The 14237-nt window shown below is 38.0% G+C and overlaps 3 protein-coding genes across 8 annotated transcripts in view; 2 read left to right on the top strand and 1 right to left on the bottom strand.

Moving 5' to 3' along the window:
- Nucleotides 1-1727, top strand: part of LOC111251496 (uncharacterized) — a 2792-nt gene extending 1065 nt beyond the window's left edge. The window contains exons 2-3 of the mRNA XM_022808128.2: nt 492-695; nt 1127-1727. Of these exons, the coding sequence (XP_022663863.1) occupies nt 492-695; nt 1127-1315 (393 nt within the window). The 3' untranslated portion in view covers nt 1316-1727. The remainder of the gene's footprint in view (nt 1-491; nt 696-1126) is intronic.
- Nucleotides 1-14237, bottom strand: part of LOC111251497 (glutaredoxin-related protein 5, mitochondrial-like) — a 29082-nt gene that overhangs the window by 3943 nt on the left and 10902 nt on the right. The window contains exons 1-3 of one of the 3 annotated variants that reach the window (XM_022808130.2): nt 4018-4266; nt 3328-3467; nt 2121-2466 (exon numbers count right to left, since the gene is read on the bottom strand). In XM_022808130.2, the coding sequence (XP_022663865.1) occupies nt 2329-2466; nt 3328-3467; nt 4018-4141 (402 nt within the window). In that variant the 5' untranslated portion in view covers nt 4142-4266 and the 3' untranslated portion in view covers nt 2121-2328. Of the gene's footprint in view, nt 1-2120; nt 2467-3327; nt 3468-4017; nt 4267-14237 lie in introns of those variants that run through there. The other 2 variants (XM_086991481.1, XM_086991482.1) reach the window with 2 other exon arrangements.
- Nucleotides 4481-13057, top strand: LOC111251492 (exocyst complex component 5-like). 4 transcript variants are annotated; one of them, XM_086991478.1, is made up of 4 exons: nt 4481-4954; nt 7319-7360; nt 8354-8526; nt 8701-13057. In XM_086991478.1, exons 3-4 carry the CDS (start codon nt 8354-8356, stop codon nt 10631-10633), a joined length of 2106 nt encoding a protein of 701 aa, XP_086847604.1. In that variant the 5' UTR covers nt 4481-4954; nt 7319-7360; the 3' UTR covers nt 10634-13057. The 4 variants fall into 4 exon arrangements, with proteins under 4 accessions (XP_086847604.1, XP_022663857.1, XP_022663855.1 ...); XM_022808122.2 differs by having other exon boundaries at nt 7319-7383; XM_022808120.2 differs by lacking the exon at nt 7319-7360.

Raw genomic sequence — 14237 nt, 5'->3', positions numbered from 1 at the left:
ATATATTAGGTAAATGTATGTGTAAATGAGCCAATGTTTTGGTAAAAGAAAGCCCTATGTGACCCCGATGATCTGCACTTAAGCAACCTGTGCCAATGGCAAGTCCTTACGTAAAACACACTACCTCGGTTCACAATTGTAGTCAGGGAAGAAACAGCTAATTTTCGGAAGCTAATTGAAAAGCTAAGTAATATCTATACCGGCCTTACTGGTATATGATTTAATCGTGAGTAATTGAAGCTATTATTTAATTCTAGTACTAATAATGTGTTTTAAATCTGCTTTGTACCAAACACAATTCAAACATGCCATTTTAAAACTACTATGTTGACAATTAAATAAAACTGTAAAGACATTTTTGCCAGACCCGACACCGTAGACGTCTAAAAATATAAATCGAAGCGTATTTAGAAAAACACTGTATATCTATTCGCTAAGTTTTATCTTTTAGAAAATTAAAAGAAAAAAAAGAAAAACTCATCTTTCTTCAGGTTTCAACGCACTTCCATTATGGCGGACATAACGGAAGCGCACAGCTACAACTTTCAAATCTGTTCGGTACGGCGGATAACATGGGCTTGCCATTTAATGATACTCTTCGCTTGTTACGATCTGACAATGATACGGATTCCTTAAATGGAACACCGATATTGAGTTACGCCGCCTATCCACTTGTTGCAGTGGTCCACTACAAGGTAGAGAAACTTATGAGAATATCAAGCATATCGTCAATGTCCGGCAACTCCTTTCACTGAATATATTATAATGAGTTTCATTCGAGCCAACCTTAGACGAAGGCTTCTGTACGAGAAAGGCAGAGGGGTTTTTGAAATCTATTGTTCCTGTAAGGCTTCAAAGTGTATGCAAGCTCTGTTGTTGTCAGTTAGGTATTAGGCCCGACTTGACGTTAAAACGCTCTTTTTACTTTCAGTTTTACGGTTCTGCAGATATCGGTTTACTCATTAATTAGGTCTTTCCTTTTTTGCATGATTATGGTGCATTTTCATTAGTTTGGAGTTCACGTTACCATTAAAACAACATCGATTACTCTGTATGTGGAGTGCCTAACTCTGCTTGGCTGTTTCTTCTACATAAATACTTAGCGTCCATTGTCTTCTTTGTGCAGATAAGCACCTTACGTAACCTGTTAACAATCCCATTCCGATTGCTTACGTTACCCGTGGATGTGGCTCGTGCTGTTTGGAGAACAAAGGAAGCACTTCAGAGGCCTGTCGACGCGACAATGTTGGGTCAACTGCACGACGATCTACACAAACTAAATGCCACTTCCTTGCCCAAAAAAGATAGCTCGTAGAAAGCTTGTCGATCGAATAACCCAGTCATCAAAACACCTTATATTTGGATTATCACTTATGTTGGGGTATTTTTAGTCATTAGAACTCTTAATGGGTTCATAAGAATCGGATTCCAAATTAGCCAAGATTTAACAGTTCTTGTCATATATCTGCATCTGATAGATGCGGAGAAAAGCAACTCATACCAAGAATATCAGTTTATAGTAAATCGATTTTGATATATATGATGTGCCTATAGCACTGCATCTGTAGGCGGTGAGTCGACCTAATGGAAACCAAAACATCTATTTCAAACTCAGCTATGAATCCACCTGGTATATATGTATATTCAGATGTATCCCCACAGGGAACGTCTAATTTATAAATAAATGTTTGTACTTCTGAATATAAAAAGCAATATTTCTAATCGAATCATGTGTCGTTATCTCAGTGCATGTTAGTGAAACACTTTCTCTTGTGAGTTATTTTCTAAATGACACCTTTTAGGTTTGCCATGTAATAGGTCAGGCTTCTTTTCTAACTACTGGCTTCCTTGAACCAATAAATAGACATTTTTATACATGTCTACTAGTCCCTGAAGCATTTACCGTTTCGTTGAAGATAGCCATGTTAAAGGATTGTATTCATTTGAATGAAGTGTTCAGCTTCGTTATGCCTACAGCTTACAAATATACGAACTGGTATAGAAAAGGAGAAATCAAGCAACTAGCATTATTTAACAAGATGACACCGTATTACAAAATAGCCCACGTAGTTTTGTAAAATTATGTGATTACCCAACTATATAAAAGCGATAAGGCTTGATTAAGTCATCAACATGCGTGTTCAACACGCACAATTTATTTCTTGTTTTTTAAAGTTTCAATGATCATTTATATAATAAGACACCTAATTTATAAAATCGGTACTAACCATAGCAGTAGCAGAACAATTTGCAATATCTACATGATACGGCGACATTGCCGTAGTGCGATAATTATCTAGCTCCTGGCTAACTCCATACATAGGTCGCTTATTTTTTCGTTGGAGGTTCCTGGTCCTGTAGCGCTGATCGGATACCAACTTTTTTCAATTCCTCAACGAGATCACCGTTTTTATGCATATCCATGATAATGTCGCAACCACCGACAAACTGTCCATCAATGTAGACCTAGAAAAAAATATCTTTTGCCAAATTTGGTAGTCTGTTCAGCGCTTTTATCCAGTGATATTTGACCTAGATATCACACGTTTTTCACATAAAATGTTGGACCTTTCAGCACCTATGTACCCAATATATAATGTCTAAAGTTGCAGTTCGTATTTTCGTATGTTGCAAATAAAGTCTTTTCTGAATGCTGACTAAATTCAACGATTCTAAATCATTCCAACGCTTTTGGAAATTCCGTATAACATTGGGTATCGAACCTTGGACCTACAACTATTAAATCCTACTCTGCATCCATAACAAGTGGTAAATATGTGCCTTAAATTATATGTTGGTAAACACTGAATTTATTTCGATGCTACAATACCTCTAACTAGCAAAATCAATTCAATCAATTCAAGAAATAAAAGTACTGCCGAAATGGAGCACATCGCTGCCCATAGAACCATGACCAAATGCAAAACTATAATTGTTAAAAAAACCTCTCAGAAAACATCTTTTAGAAAATAACGGATGCTTACTAGAATAATAACAATTGTTTCTCAGTTATTCATTATATTTATATATCTAATCTAACATTTGTATTACGACCGACACAATCTGTTTGAAAATTCAACCCTTTTTTAATTTAGGTTACATGATATCGAGTGAGGGTCCGCTAGCGAAAACGTCGCTGAAATATTTGTAGATCTACTCGAATCCCAAGCTGAGTCCAAAAGAAGAGATCAATCTTTAAATCGAATAGCAGTCATAAAGACATATTTGGAAAAACAACTTCTCAGACGTCACACGGGTGGCTAAGTTTGTTATCTAATTATATGCACACCTGCCTTTCATTATTTCGACAATGTAACCAGTTCTAACCTGAGGAATAGTTGGCCATTGCGAAAAATCCTTGATTTCCTGTCGTAAGCTTTCGTCTTGAAGGACATCGTACGCATCAAAGGGTACATTATGCATTTTCATCACCTGTACGACCGCATTGCTGAAACCGCAACGAGGCTCTGAAACCAATTCAGAGCACATATGACAAGCACTTGAAACAACTTAACCTATCAATAAGTTCAAGAGACAGGACATCGTGCGCCTGATATGATGTTTGCAGTGTACGCAGGTTTCGAGAAAAACATTTTATAATTTTTCATCATCTGTAAAAAAAGGTCATATGCATACTACGATATGGGTATCCGCGGGTGGTCGTGAAATAAAAGGTAGAACAGCTAAAGAAAAACGTGACACGAAAGAATAATCGACTATATTATAAAAACAAAATGACTAAATTTTGGGCTATGGTTCAGTGAATTGAAAATTGTCTTCTTTTCAGTTATACTGGTACTCCTTTATGTTCTAAAAGGAATCATTTTAACAACAAGTAAGTAATGCATTACAGATCACTACAAGTGAACAAGGCTTCTGAGAGTATCATTCAGTTCATTTTATCTGTATTCCGAATTAACAAATTTCTTCACAATACAATGTACGACGCTTAGAAAAGTAAAAAGCTATTGAACGCATGATTTTAGAACTACTTGCATCCTAAAATGTTGTTCTTACCATCAGGTACTCCTTTCATGAACACAACTACTTTACTCTTTTTTACCATATTCTCGATGTGTTTATGTTTGGCCTCGGTGGCGAAACATCGCACACCCTGGGTTACAATTTTGCGTAGATACATTATCTGCGCTACTCGTTCTTTTTCTACCGGCACAGAACTGTTAGCATAAACGATCTGAATGTAATATTCGGATTTTGATTCTACTGCTCCAAGTTCGCTTCCTTCGAGTTATCAGTATATTTCCGCACGATTGGACTGTCGCGAGAAGAATTTCGCTAGGAAATGTGTGCCATCTAAAACCACTGATCAGTAAAAAAAAATAGCATCATTATGGGAGCTTATTTGAGTGTCGTATTCCGGATACATTTATACTATTAACGGGCAGTTAAATATAATAAGAAATTAAGTTTTGTTATTATGTTTGAAAGGGTTCGAGGTACGTCCGAAATTTACAAGCCCTAGATACCTGCTAAAGACTGATGCATGTAATATCAAAAAGGGGGGTAGTCCCTGTCAACAGCCGGAAGGCCTGTATAACGTCGATATAATGTGATGTTTGGTTGATGTGTATTCAATTTTAATACTACAATAAATTCGCCTATTGACAATTATTGGTTACCGATTAGAAAGGAAAATTAAAGAAAACTGATTCAAGCTGGGGTAACGAAGACTACAGAAGTGCTCCCTACAGCAAGGTCGAGTAGATAGGAGTATACTAGTGAACAATTGTTATTGAGGTTTCGGCAACCTGTGTCTATGTATGTGTTTCATATGCCTGCCTGTGTGCGGCGGCAGTGCATCTGTAATGTATTTATTAGTCATTAGCCGCAAGGAGTGACCCCACACCGAAAAAAAAAAAAACGTTTCTAACGAATTACTCGCCGTAACCGATTGTCGTCGAGGAATCATCTTCATCAACAGCAAAACAATAAGGTTTATGACTCTTTCATGTCAATAATAGCTTAGTGAGTAACCAAGTTGTGATTACGATATAATTCGGATTCCCTTAGATGCTAGTACACTGTAATGGTAGGAAGAAAAGCAGAACGAGCTAAAGCAATGGAAAATACGCCCATTCGTGAAAACTATAGACTGGGTATCTACAAATTGAGCATTAGTTTAGTATAATGCGGCTTAAGTCCGCTCGTTCTATAAACATAATAATAATAATAAGGGATCGTTTTGCAGTAATAAACGAAGCACTAAAGCGATGTAAATTAAGCAAGTTCAAATAGGTGGGCATTCCTGTTTGAGCAATTTTGCACGATTTTTATATATATATATATATATATATATATATATATATATATATATATACAAACGCAATAGTCCTGGTGTGTGCGTCTGCTTTGTGCGATAAATACGATAACAGTTAATATAACAAAATTTGATCATCGAAGTAACTAGTAAGCTAAATTGCAAAGCTCTCTTACCACCATAATATTTTCAGATTATATATAATATCAATGGTTCTGACACTTTGTGCGCACGTGCTCAATATTATTTCCCTTTATATATATACATTTTGCTTAATTTATATGAAAAGTAAACTGGTTATGAAAAATGCACCCATAGCGTTGCTGTACGCATCGATTCATGTACTTGATAAACATGTTGACTATTTTTGATGTACACGGGCTATCTGCTCCCACCCTGTTAATACGATAATCAATTTACTTTCACGTGAAATTGCGAAAATACGCTCTTTTAAAATCGACAATTCACGCGGTACAACCACTTAGAAAGGATATTGAAAACTGATTATTGTTAATCTTATCAGTAATTTATTATGCAAACTCTTTTCTATGCGGTAGGAAATCTTCGATTGTGCCAAGTAAATGGTGTAAGTCATTGGCTGGGTACCTGGTTTGTATGTGGCACTTGGCTTTAAATGCATATCTCCATGCATGACTCTTCATTGCTTTCGTGTCGAAAATGCCGAGCTCAAATCGACAAATTTTTCTTCGTGAAACCTAATAAATTATTTCGTTTTACCTCAGAAAGAACATGCTGTTTCTGACCTAAGTTACTCAATGAAGAACGGCGTATATGCATGCGTGGAACCGAGTCGATTTTTGGCGGACAGGTGAAAATCTAAAATTCCTTTTAGGAAGGCAAGTTTGATCCTATCGATTCGAGGTGCCGTTAAGTAGTTTCTCCAGTTGGCTCAGTGACGTTTACAACAGAAGGCTTTATGGGCTTTAAATCAATGGAAGAAACCCGAGAGTCTTGAATGTTCTCTCTTCGATATGCGCTCCGAACAAGTTCACGCTTGGCGATTTCCAAATATGTGCAACGTTTTATTTGAAAGTTTGGCTATTTCATCAATTTTCATCCGGGCCGGAGAAAATAACATTGCAAATGACCCTTGCAAAAATGTAAAGTTCCAATTTTCAGCAAAGGTTGTTTAGAGGGATGAGGCTACGTTTAAATTGAATTCATCAACATAATATACCAGACAACTGTAAATCATCATGTTGCGCAAAGACACCACGTAAATTTACTAGAAGTTACAGTCTGATGCAGCATCTCACGCAAATAGTTGGGTTCCTTCTCCTTTGACAATACAAACTTATGCCACCCACCTGAGTTTAGTACGACAATTTGTATTCCTAAGCATACAGAAAGACTTTGATCCAAATGGCAAACTTTATTTCCAACAGAACTGAGCTGTTACATACTATGACTGTGATGTGAGACCATATCTTAATGAGAACCTAACAAACAGGTGAACTGGAAGAAGCCCTTATAGGCAAATTTGCCCGTTCCCGGATCTGACAACAATAAGTTTTCTTGTGGAGGTATATTAAAGGTACAGTATACACCAGAAAGCCGACGACACTGAGGCTTAAAAACCACACTTTGGCAAGAATGCTAATGTTCGTTAAAGTTTCGACCAAATCGATAAACAACTGGTAAATTTAATGTAGGCCTGTAATGAGCTTTAAGCAGCGCGATATGCGTTCACCTTCGAATAAGCTAGAGCTAATTTTGTTGCTTGATACTATCGGGGCATACTCCTTGGGCACTCGTGATCCCACCATGATCTGTTTGCCCTTACCTTCACCTTTTCTGTGTGTAAAAAAGAACGTTGCATGATTTTAATTGCACGAAAATACTGAGACGGTTATAGGTTTTATACAGTCTTGCCCCAGTTCATTCAATATGGACTTCTCTTTTTGTTTAAGTATTTATTTACACCCGCTTTGACCTCTGTTCTGACTAAAAACGTGCTGAGTATTTACTTTCCCTTCGCTGAATTCATAATATCTACCAAGAATCTAACTTTTATTTCAGTTATCTTCGTCGTGAATACTTCTACAACTGAGGTGTTTGTTGGTACGATACAAGTTGGAAGTGAGGTATAGGTTTCCACGCAGTATCCCTGGTCGTCCCGTATATCCAAAATCATAGTTTTCTACCGGCCCGCTTGCATATCAAACCTTCCATCCTACTGTATGCACTGCTAGGATAGTAGATACTGAATGCCAAAGCATACTAACTATAGCCATGAGATAAATTCTATCTCTGTCGATATGAACAGCGTGAGCAGAAATAGAAAAAACGCCAGAGTGGAGATTTTTAGATCAAATTATCATTTTTTGTAATGAATTAATCCAAATACATAAAGTTGTCACTAATTAAAGAAACCTTTTTCCGAGACAAATGGCTAAAAGGGATCATACATACATATATATACACCCTATTACATAACCTAATTATTGAAAATTTAGTTTTTGTTTTCAGCCACAGCTACCTCCAAACATTGTAGCGCTCACTATTATTGATTGCAACATATCTTGCATTGTAAATTATTATTGGACAACAATTCACATCGTCTTAGGTTATCTCAAAATAGCTTACGCCTAAGCTCAGACGAGGCTTTAGGGCTAGTAGGAAACTCTGGCCTATCAAAATCCCATTTCGACTTATATGACCTGATATGTAAACAGTATGTACTATAATTGTTTACTACACAACACGCTCTACGCCTTTACTGAACGTTTATCATACGAACTTTATTGAATCGAGTCAATTTTTTTTTTTAATTATAGCTATATGTATTGTGAATCTAACTATTTACTATTTTTTAAACGATTAGCATTTGAAAATATTTCTATATTGAAAAAGAAGAACAGATACTAAGTATGAGTTCTATTAATAAAAAATAGTGATAATAAGGTGCCTTCGCGTTTATTTTAAGCGTGTACAATAATCGCTGTACGTAGTCGCTCCCGATGGGAGGTCTTTTCCTTAAATGTCAGATAATAATAATAATAAAGAGACGTTTGAAGAAATAAACTAAAATATATTGTGTTCACGGCTGCTCAGATGAGTTTTCTAATAGCAGAATGCGAGGCAGAGAACTTTTGTGCCGAAGACTTGGTGGAGCGCTTTGCGTGGCGAACCCTTGGTCCACAGAAAGATGACCGTTTCGACGCCAAAAGTCTTGAAGAGGCTTTCAGGGGCGAAATTGAACAGTTAAGGCTCGAGTACGACCATCGGTGAGTGTCGACCGCTATTTAAATAGCAGACCCTTTTTGAAATCATGCAATCTATAATATCCAGGATTTGAAACGGACCTCGCGAAAAGCGAGTGATATGTACACCTCTATATAGAAAGAATATTTGCCGGTCAATCAGTCGCCGTTTCTATGTTCTTTTGTTTACATATTTAGGGAAAAACGATGCCAACGATTAGAAAAAGACTGCAGTGATGAGATGGAGAGGCATTGGAGACGTGTTGAGGATCTGCTCGACAAGAATAAGCAAAGCCAACGCACGTACAAAAACCTCGACACACATATAGGACGCGTAGCTGCCAAAGTCGTTTATCTTGGTGACCTACTAGAGTCTGTGAACACACCGAGAGCTCGCGCCGAGGAAGCCGAAAAGTTGATGCTAAAATTCGCCGACTTCCAGAGTGAGGTCAGCGACGTTCCGCTGTCAAAGCAGAATATCTATGAAAATTCTGACTTAATTCAAAAGCTGCATCTAATCGCGCAAGAACTTCCCTCTGGAGGCAAATTCGACGAGGCGAAAGCTCGCATAACAACGAAATACTCTCAGATCGAAAGCGATCTTATTGACGAATTTCGAAATGCCCATGAGATTGGCGACGTGGAAAAGATGATTCAACTTGAATCAATCCTTGCTCACTTTAAGGGCTTCCAAACATGCGTCGACACATTCATAACGGATGCCCAACGTGGCGCATACATAAGATCCGATGTGTTCCAGGATATTATACCTCTGTGTAGGAACACGCAAAATCTAGTTGTTCAGGTGTTTAACAACCCTAACCAGATAATGGCGAAATTCATCACCCACGTGTATACAGTAAAACTACAAGATTACATTACGATACAACTTCAAGTGAACGACAGAGGAGACTACCTATCGAAGCTTCTTTTGATGCATACGAGTACAGAGAAACTCTCTGAGGAGTTGACAAAATTCAAGATTGACTATTCATTGCTTCAGAAACTTTCAAGGCAGATATTTCAAAAGGATCTAGATGGGTATATTAACGTCGAGATGCAATTTCTCCGCGAGCGTCTCGACCATTTGCTCAAGCGATATTATGAAGATCTAGATCACGTGAAGCGTTCGGCGGGAGCATTACAAGACCTGCGACGAGATATGCAGGCGTTCATCAAGCCCTTAGCCAACATCAATATTGCTCCTGTTGCCGAAGATTTTGGTGGGGAAACATTTCTCTCGGAAACACTAGCGGCTAATATGTTGCAAGAGCTGCGTCAATCGCTAGGAAGGTGCCGAGTGTTATCGCGTCAGTCTGACCGATCGAAGAACGCCTGCCAGATTTGGCATTGTTTGCAGTCACGTCTCTGCGTCGAGCATATCCAATACGCGCTTGACCTAGGCCTCCGTTGCATTCCGCTGAGCGAAACAAAAGCTGAACCCCGGCTTACATTCCTCGACTGTGTCAGGGAATGTAACACGATGGTTCATCTACTGGACGACCTGTTCTGCAAGAGTGTCGCACCGCTGATCGCTTCGAGTCCCGAGTACGGCACGCAGTTACAGAAGAAGCGTGAGTGCTTCGAGCTAATGGAGCAAAAAATGCAACACGGCATCGAGCTCTGTCTACAAGCTATGATGGGTTGGATCCGGGAGCTGCTTAACGAGCAGCGCCGTACTCCGATGAACCCGACGGAGACCAGCTCGAGCCCAACTTGTGCCCGGGTCTGTCGCTATGTCAATGACTGCACAAGCCACATCCAGCGGAATCTCGACGGGCAGAATTGCATTGCCGTTTTAACAGAATTCGGCATTCAGTTCCACAGAGCGATCTACGAACACATTCTGACAATGCAGTACGATCCACACACAACTGCCTACATTATCATGTGCGATGTTAGCGAATACAGAGCCTGCGCGCGGCAACTACCCGCCTTTATCGATCGTCTTTTCGAAGTGCTGTCGATTCTCGTCAACCTTCTTATGACACCGCACAATAAACTGCAGGATCTCTTGAACAGCCACGCGTTGAAACAACTCGACCCACAGGTGCTGCAAAGTTTTGTTGAGCTACGAACCGATTGTAAACAGGAGCGTCTTGTACAGACCTATTTCAAGGCTCGCAAGTAATACGCAGCATTAAACGAATTATTATCATGTGACAACTGTATAAGTGCAATAGGTATTGTCAGGATAACTATCGATTAATTGTTGTTTTCCTAATTATATTTCATACTAATAGAAAATATCTTAATGCAAGTACTAGTCTCCATCTTCAAACTAGTAAGTTCTTTTTTTGTTCATGTAACGCTTCTAAATTTTATGAAGTATCTTAAATACTTCATAAAATTTAAGAATATTTGTTGCTCCACTTAGATAGAAAAGAGTTCGCGTTGCAACAGTTTAGATTGTTCGCCGCAATCTGTCAGCAGTGTGTAAAAAATTCTTCTTTTCAAGCTTATTTGCAAGTTACGAAAAGTCAACAAGTACCAAGAGGTGACCTATGTTGCGAAGGTTATTGTTAAAATATTTTTATTTCGAGACATCTCCCGCCACTACACGATTTTTGGCAGGTTACCTTTCTCGGCTGTTTCTTTAGCAACTCAATTATTTGTTGCAAGCTATTGCAATACACATGAAACAGTCAGATATGCTCAATAATACCATTGCCGCGATACAGGTCGGTATTGGTTAAAAGGCAAATGTAATTTTGGCAGATGCGAAGAGGTACGTGAAATAAGATAGGTTAATATGTAGCGTTTTATAACTTGTTGTTGCTGACTTCTGGTAGTTACGGACACGTATGCTTAGCTGACAAGAAGTTTGCGGTGCAAATACGTTCGATCCGTATCAAACCTTTGTACCTCTATTTCGAATATGTTATTAGACTGAATGGCTCTAGTTGGCCGCAGATTTTAGAATCTTGTTTCGAAAAGTGTCCGGATGGTTGCTACACCCAGCTGCAAGTAGGATTTAAGAGAAAATTAAATGTAAATTTATAATAATAATTATTATTATCATCGAACTACAGTACACACGAATGCAGCTCCAATTGAAATGAATCAATCATTCTATGGTCAAAGCTACATTAGAAAATTCGCAGTCGTAGCGAACTCAAGTCACGCCAACGCCGTCCCTACCATTAAGGTGCACACATAGGATGTAACACTAGAGGTATAAATATCGATAAACTGTATTTTAGACATCGTTTATTTTATGTAAAAGAGCAAGGCTTATCCTACTGTCAACATAGACGACATGCGAGGAATAAGAAGATAACCGTATTGATTTGATGACTTCAGGTGAGACGGCCCTTATTTGATATTTCATAGTCTGTCAACTAAGCCAGTGAAGGAGAGCTTTTTGACCTGACTTTTAACTTGATTATGGGCTTTGAAGTTTGCACACATTTAAGTTTTCATCTCAATGTTAAATCTTCAAAACTTACTGGGCTAGCACAGGAATATTCGTGCAGTTTTCTAAGTGACGAGAAATCATATTAAAGCAGCGCATTTTCTAAATATTTTTCGTTCATGAGTTCTGAGCGTTCGAAAGAACGGTCTCTTTACTTGAAGCACATTTAGTATAGTACAGTGCGAGGATAAACCTCTATATACAACTCGAGATGTTTGAAGAGGGTATCGACGATATATAGAACACGAGCGTAAAGCAAAACGATATATATTTGACTGTTCTAGTCGCGCGAACAACTCTAGTTGTTGAACCAAATCGCAATTCATCCCACCTAGAGATACAGGAAATAATGCCCTCTGCCCTCCCCCTCCCCCCCGTTTCACCACAGTTGTGATAGTTGCCACCTATCTTCCTATGACCATTTAATTCCCTCAATGAGTAAATGTATGCGTGATTGAATGGATAGGAAAACATTGCATATGGCTTAAACATCCGAATACGTTATAACATTACTCGATTTGATATTGCTAATTGAGGCAGGAAAGTATTGGAAGTTCATTAAACTTTTAAAGCCTACCGACCCAGTGCAGATAATAAAAAAAATAAGATTCACAGGACTAGAGATGTAACTTTTGTTCGTCGTAATCATTCCTACAAAAATATTTGTTGAATATTTGTTGAAAATTATTTGGTATTTACTTACCAGTCATATTTGGTGTATTATATGGTCGTATGAAAAAGAAAACACTGAATTTTAAAGCATATGATTCTAAAATGGGCGTGAACATTAATTGAGTTTAGGGTGCTTGGTGTCGCATAGTCGAGTTATTTATGGCAAACGTTAAAGACAATAACGGAAACGATTTCTCCTTATTATCCTTTGTAGCCTCTCGATTAACTAAGTCTGTTGTGAAAAATATAAGGAAACTCCAAATGGGGCGCAAGGGCGAACAGCAAATACGGTGCACTGACACTGATTTTTGGTTCGGTTCTGTTGCTATGAGATAATTGCTGATTGCAGTGTACTGCATAATGAAAAAGAATATATTTTGTGTAAGTTAAGCGATCCAATCATGTAAAAATGTTAATAACATTAACAAAAACGTATAATAAATAATTCTCCGTGACTTAGATGATAAAGCGACTCATTACTTCTAGCGTTAAACCTGAAATCTTCTCATTAAAGTATTGTAGTCCTTTTTTTTAGGCTTAAGTACTTCAGTTCTACGGACAACAACAACAGGCACAGTAGGTTCTAACGATGTCACAAAGTTTTTTCAACAAATACAAATGATCATATGGATCTAAATGTTGGGCTTAACGAAGAAGCTTTCTTGACGTATTTAGGGGACTCTGACTGCCTTTTTTGCTGTTGCTCACGGTTGGAGCTATGTCCCTCCCGTACAAGTGGCTATTGGCAGTCGAAGTTTCTTAACAACGGTGACAACTATTTTTGTATTCGTGCAGTCAGCGATAGACAACAATTGGTTGAAGTTCGTACTAACAAGACCGAACTTTATCACACGTACGTTCAATTTAGGATTAGGATAACGAGTCAAGATCAGCCTTGGGCCAGAGATTTATTCCCTTCGACCGAACGAGTCCGCTATAGAAGTGTGTCATCACTCCCAACGAAATCTCTAGTAAATGTTGAGATAAATGGAAACGGCTGGAAAGTCGGAATTATCAAGATAAAATAATTCTGTCTCTGTCGCGCGTGGCGTGCATCGATACGTATTGCAATAGCTCAGCGTAATATTTGTCGTAGAAGTCATCAGGTAAATCGATGTTCAAGTCTGTTATTATTATCATTCCATCTAAAATTTTTGAAACCACTAAGTATGTGCATATAAATGCTACCTATACATTTAAAATATTGTCTTCTGTTATGGCGAAGTGGCTTCCTTTTGCCAATTAAATCAAGCTAATCAAATATGCGAAATTTCTTAAAGGCATGCGCTGATTGTTATAATTTCAAGTATTTTTTTGAGCTGACTGATCCATGGATTTGACACCTTGCTTATAAGGCATGGCTTTGGTGGCAATCTAACATTCCTTCCTTTGCACTGATATCGTAACTGAAATATGCATGTCTTACGTCCTTTTCGTTTTTTTTCATCTTACGTTTTGTATTTTGGATTTTATGTGCAAGGTTGTGTCCCTACCTAATTGCTAATTAAACGCTAATTAACAACTATTAAACATTTTGTATGATCTGTCGTTAATAATCATCAGTTGTAACGTCATTAGAATAGTAAGAGTTTTCGGCTATATATTTAGCAATATCTAGTAACTGACCTTTTTTAACTAGTTCTTCCTT

Source organism: Varroa destructor, unplaced genomic scaffold (genome assembly GCF_002443255.2).
Source record: "Varroa destructor unplaced genomic scaffold, Vdes_3.0 BEIS01000005.1, whole genome shotgun sequence".
Lineage (NCBI taxonomy): Eukaryota > Metazoa > Arthropoda > Arachnida > Mesostigmata > Varroidae > Varroa > Varroa destructor.
This window is presented reverse-complemented; position numbering and strand designations above follow the sequence as displayed.